Here is a 6,849-nt window from a genome sequence, read left to right as displayed (position 1 = left end):
CACACACACACACACACACACACACACACACACACACACACACACACACACACACACACACACACATATATATATATATATATACTATAATATAAAATACTATAATATAAATACTATAATATTATTTTTAGATTGAAAAGCATAGAAATATACTCCATGCCTATAAGTGAATAAAAATGTATTCAAGCTTGAAAAGGAATATACATTTGTTTCATACAATTCCTATAAATAAAACGTCTGAGAATTATACACAAAACATATGAGATTTCTGAATACAAGATTTTTTATTTCGCAACAAGAACTGCGTTTTTTTAGTGCTCTTTTTTTTAATGCTCTTATTTGCTTATTATTTATACGAATATATTTTTCTCTTCTGTATTAATGTACTTATTATTTTCATTTATTTTTATTTTTGTGCATTATTTAAAATTTTTATAGTCTTAATGTCAGAAAATATTAATAAATTCAGAAGTATGTAAAATTTTTAAATATTTTTTATAAATTTTGAAATGATTTAATTATGTGACTAATTTTTCTAGTTATTGCTATAAATATTATTATAATTTACTGTATGTAATTACTAATTACAGCATATGTTCTATCGGTTTATTGATATTTAGATAAATTAATTGAAATAATTCGGAATTTATTATTATGTTTATAAACGAGTTCAATATCGTATTGAACCGAATTTCGCTCGAATAATCTATTTTCTTTCACACAAGATTGGATAAAATCGAAAGTGAATGGTAAATAATTAGCATTGCAAATTCAATTAAATTTTTTATCTATGTTTTAATATATTAATAGTTAATTATGTGTCTATCTAAATCCATGCAGCACTAATTGTTGCGGACAATTTTCAGAAATGTTTCAATCTTTCATGCAACAATTCTGAAAGAATTCTGCAATATTGTTGTATAAAATGTTTTAACAAAAATGTTCCTAAAATCTATCATAGACAATAAATTGAAAAAATATAAATATAAAATATAAAATAACATATTTAAACAGAACAAGGAATCATGATGTTAAAATGGTTCCAAAATGCAAAAGTCATTTTTTTTATCACGAGTCAGTGTAACGTTATTTTGTCATGTAAGTTGTTCTATTTTAATACAAAAAACTTTTGTATATAAATAATGGATCGAAACATTTATTCAATTATTATTACAATAAAACTTGATTGCAATAATATCCAGCCCTGGCTCTCAAAAACATTTTATTCTTAATTGATTTAATTCATTAAGTATAATAGCTTATTATAGAAATCCAATCTTTTTGATATTTCAAAAAGATTACAGATTTTTTTCTGTAATATTTCATCAAGCTTCCATAAAGGTTTATGTGTAAGAATCGCGGATATTTTGCTATTCCAGAGCTGTCTCAAAAATGTTGCAGACATATTTCGCAATTTTTATGAAATGTTTTACTTTTCAGTTGAACTATTTCTGAGATATTTCTGAAAAAAAAAAACTTTCGATGGTGTGTGAGAAAGTAAACTATTTGGAATTTTTTAAATGATCATGAAAACATATTAGTGAACATATCGTATAATATTAGATATAATATGAGAAAAAGTTCGTGACGTTTTTTTAATGCCATCTAACGGGGACAACATCACGAACTTTTTCCCACACCTAATATTAAAAGTAAAAAAATAAGTACTGTATGCTTTTTAAATTGCATCCAAGATATTGAAAAAAATCATTTAAAGAAGTTTTGCTTTTTTTGTCACTTTTGTAACTAAAATTACAAAATATACAAAAATTTTTATACATATGAAATTTTAGGATTTTTCCCATTTAAATAAAAATTTTTTTAAATAAAATTAATTTTAATCGTTAATTTTAATAACAAAAATTTAAAATTATGAAAAACTTAATTTCTTAGCTTTAAATAAATAAATAAGAAATTGTATCCTTTTTTAAAATTCTTTTCTCTTTTTAAAAAATTCTCAAAAATACTCTAATATAGAATATACCATAATATGGGAAGTATACTATAAAGGGATACTTTAGGATTGTAATAGAATTGATAGAACGTATACAAGTATGGCGTATCCTCTTACTCTTTCCGAGAATCATGTATAAAAGTATATATTTAATTTGTCAAATCAACAAAATATATCTCTTAATTTTGAAATGCTATTAATGGCAAATTGTGATTTCCAGCACTCTACATATTTTCATCATTAATCATTGCTTCGACAACTAAAGCAGACAAATTGTGAGAATTCTTAAAACTTTAAATAAAAATTCAAAACTTTCAAGAAAAAGTGAAGTATAAATTCAGGAAAAAGAATTTGTACTTTCTAATTTTTATAAGAAATTTTTATAAGAATGTTTCAACAGCAAACTTTCAAATCAATAAACTACTATAGGAAAATGTATTTTGTTAAACGATCTTAATTATATTCTACGCATATGTCATAAAGGAAACACTAATTATTTATATGCTACTTCAAGTAATTAACATAAAATAATTTATTCGACTGAGCGGGAGAAATAAATTGGATCACATAAAACATATTGGAAGTCACTCTTGGAATAAATCTTGAAGCTTTACTGAGAAAAAAATTACTCGCTATATTCTTGCATGTACATTTTGCTGATCTTATAAAATTTTTACACACATAAATATAATCTCGATTTTCTTGTATCATAACAATAAGAATAATAGCTGCATTTATTAAAATATGAATATATAATGCATTTAATCTGCATTGAATAAATTTTTCTTCTGAATAAATCTCGAAAGATCATAACTTACCTTGACTTACATCATACATTATCTATAGTAAAGTAAAAAAAAAGATTAATCGAGGTCAATCATTTATCAAGTTCTCATTCGAAATTTTCAATTTCACCAAGCAATGATGTCATCGTGGAGATTCAAATGACAAACCAAAATCTTTTTTATAGATCGATGCAGAAGAACAAATATGACATTTATGCAAACAATATGATATGAATAATATTTATAAAGATGTAAAATTTATGTAAAATAAATTTTTTTATTATTATTATTTCCATTATTTAAAAAGTTGTATATAAATGTTATAGCTAGTTACTTGATGCCTTAGTTTTTCGAAGAAAAAATGTACATGGTACGAATAACCCAATTTGTGTATACTAAAGATAAAAATGTGTATACTAAAGATAAAAAATACTAAAGATAAAAATCTATACATTGTACAGTATATATTAAATATACTTATATATATTATATAAATTGTACAATATTAAATATACTTATATTTACTTAAATATTCTAAATTTCTATATAATCAAATAACAATAGTTATCGCTAGACAACGGATTTTTATGCAATTTTATATTTTTTTAAAAAGTAGATTAGAAAGTAACATAAAAATATAAATTTATAACATAAAAATATAAATTAAAAAAGCATTCTAAAAATGCATATTTATTTATGAAAATTTGCATATTTTTTGTGTATATCTGTAAAAGATATAAAATTCCGATGTCTAGTTATCATTAAGCGACTGGGATTCATCTACGAATTGCAAATTAAAGAATTACTCACTTTTAAATTGTTGTAACGCGAGCGTGGCTTTCATGGTTATGACTCGATTCTTTTCGTTGTAAGGTTTTCTCTTCATCACCTTGACTATAGAATCCTGAAAGGAATACAGAACCATCCAATTATTAAGTAAATCGGGAATATAATTACGAGTAATGTACCAAGGTTAACGATATCAATTGTGTACAAGGCTGTTAGACTGATTGAATATGTTCATTTACTATGTATCATCAAATCTATTTGTATTCTTTGCTTCCTTAAGGTCAATTCTTTAAAGAATAATCTTGAGGAAAAACCGAAAAATAATAATTATTTATAAGTTGCTCTTTCATAACTCACTAAATTTGTTTGACATTTTATATTGCATTTAATTATATATAATATTATATTATAATATTATATATATTATAATATTATATATAATATTAATTATATATAATATTTATTAAATAATAATATTCTTTCTTGAATATTATTTCTTGAACACTTTTAAGATTTTCACAAGTTACTTTCTTCAAAAATACCAGAAGGTTTGCGGGTTATTATCAGTGTCTTTATTCAATTATTGCTGTAAATGCCAGCGTTTCGTAAACTTTGTTCACTTCTGTTAGATAATAAAAAGTTTTTGCAATAACGAGAATCTAGATAAATGCTAAAGTCACGTTATCCTTTTTTTAATCAGTTGTTAAGAAGAAGATAACGACTTTAGCTTCACCACCTCTTACTTACCGTTAGCTTCATTCACCATATCTAGATAAAACGATGTTGCAAAAATTCCCTATTGAGTATCAATGCATTTTTCATTCGAATGAAATAAACAATAAGGTTCACGATGTTGACATTTGCAATTAATGATTATAAATAATACTATTAAAGGTACCAGAAGATTTGCGAGTTATCACCTTGTCTTTACCGGAATTAAAAATTACAGTATCAAAATATAATATAATATATATATATATATATATATTCTTTTAACAATGATTCGTTTTTGTTATAAAACTAAACTGATTGTATTAAATTGATTTCATAAATAGTTCTTAATCAAATTTTAAATGATCCAATTTGATCATTCTTTATCCCAATCGCACAAATATATAACGCGCATAAATATGATAATGTTTATTTGCGATGTAAATAAATTTAATGCTATTCACTACAAGTTTACTGATGTCATTAACACCTTACTTATATTTGCATGATGATCACAGTTATTTCCTTCCCAGTAAAGTCAATATCACTTTCCTCCGCTATTCTCCCTGTCTGTCGTATTGATTCACGAAACAAAGATGTTAGATTATTATAAAAGGAATCATAAAGATATAAAAATGATATTACTTAATATCATCTCAATCACTCAAATTAACATCTATTTAATATTATCTAATTTATCTTAAAAATTATATAATTTAATAGCAATGTCCATTGTTTAAAATTTTAAAAATAAATTATTTTACAATAATTTGGAAATAATTTTATATCCGCTCATGAAAGTGGGAGATATATTGCAGTTTATTCCTAACTTAAAATAAAATCAAAATAATATGGCAAATTAATATAATATCCTAAAATAAGAATTGACAATAATAAAGTTCAAAGCAAATCGTATACCTCTCTATAATAAATTTTCAAAAACTAATTTTCAAAAACTAAAACAATAAAACACAAAGAGACAATGCAATTTACTTAATCTTGTTGTTACAAAGTATGTATTATTTTTCTTCTTTGAACAGCAACATTCATTATATTATAAAATTTATTGCATACGTATACTTAATAGTTCGAAAACAACATATACGATATCATTTATTAACATTCATTAATTTATATATAATTACTTTCAGATAACCTAGTTTGATTCACGCTAAAGTTCGCGATTAACATTTGAGTGATGATTATACCCTCATGTATTTCATCAATTGAAGGCTACGTTATGCATCAACAAACTTATCAATAAGCTCTTTTTTCAATTAATATATTACACTCCGAATAATAAAATAGAATTCTCTATCTTCTTTTATAATAAATAAAAATTTATTTTTAACTTAAATTTATTTTCAATATTTGTTTTCTTATTTTCTACAATTGATTACATGACTAGAATTAACAATGCTAATTGCTAACTATACAATTGTAATTACTAATGGCGCATTACTGATTGTCAAGAACAAAAGTCATAAGTCGAATGGCGATAATTCAATCATTCAGTCATGCGATTTTTTATGTGATCTTATATTTCAATGTAATCTTATATTTTTAGGTAGACGAATGTTATTTAGGCAGAGCATAAATGACAGATTTTTAATCACGCATATATATAAAAAGTTAAATTCTAGATAATTCTGTACTATCTTGATCGTATTAACTTTGAATTAACAGCTTACTATCGCTAATTCTAGCTTTTCTCTAATGTAATTATTTCATATCAATTATTTAATCACGTCTAATTGTTTAAGTGCATTTTCACAAATTGTAGTATTATAACTGTATGTGAATTTTTATAAGCAATATCAATATTTTTAATCAATAAATCACATAAGCAAATAATTCATTTTTATTTATTTCAAACGGATAGTTCAAAATTATTAAATGCAAACAATATGAATAATATATGAATGACATATATATATGAATGACATATGTATAAAATTAAATTCTTCGAATTGAGAAGAACATATTACTTTTTATTTTATTGCTATTTTATTTTGATCGAATATATTAAATTATATGAAAAATAGCAGATATTTTTAAAAAATCCAGAATTTGAAAAATTTTGAACTTTGATCATGTAAATAATTGTTTAATAATTTTTAATGATAAATTTGATAATAATTTTTATCGAAAGATAACAAAAATTTCTCTTGTAACTGTTTTAAATTAAGTTCAATGTCACAAATAAATTATACAAATTATATTTAAAAATGTGAACAAATTTATGTATAAACTATGTTAACCTCAATATTAAAAGAAAATATGAAGTCATGTGAACTAAAAATTATAAAATTTGATTTTACATATTAAAACGTATCCATTACGGCAATCGACAATCAATTTTTTATTAAGATCAATTAATATTCTTACTTTATATAAAAACGTAAAATTATTTTATTATAAAATAATCATAGAAAATAATTATCACAATTAACACATTCCAATTTCTTAACAATCTACAGATTAATGCCTTTTTTATTAAGTTCAGATTTCTAATTTACCAACACAATTTACTTTTGCTAGTATTTCTTCTGTATATAATAATACGAAAAGAGATATATATATATATATATATATATATATATATATATA

General features: G+C 23.0%; 1 protein-coding gene across 1 annotated transcript in view; it reads right to left on the bottom strand.

The window, feature by feature from the left end:
* Positions 1-3,583, bottom strand: part of LOC105622227 (scavenger receptor class B member 1) — a 19,271-nt gene extending 15,688 nt beyond the window's left edge. The window contains exon 1 of the mRNA XM_012203652.1: positions 3,550-3,583. Coding sequence (XP_012059042.1) covers positions 3,550-3,583 — 34 coding nt within the window. The remainder of the gene's footprint in view (positions 1-3,549) is intronic.
* Positions 3,584-6,849: the final 3,266 nt, after the last annotated feature.

Source organism: Atta cephalotes (genome assembly GCF_000143395.1).
Source record: "Atta cephalotes unplaced genomic scaffold scaffold00041, whole genome shotgun sequence".
NCBI classification, from domain to species: domain Eukaryota; kingdom Metazoa; phylum Arthropoda; class Insecta; order Hymenoptera; family Formicidae; genus Atta; species Atta cephalotes.
The sequence above is the reverse complement of the archived record's forward strand: the minus strand, read 5'-3'. Positions and strand labels throughout refer to the sequence as shown.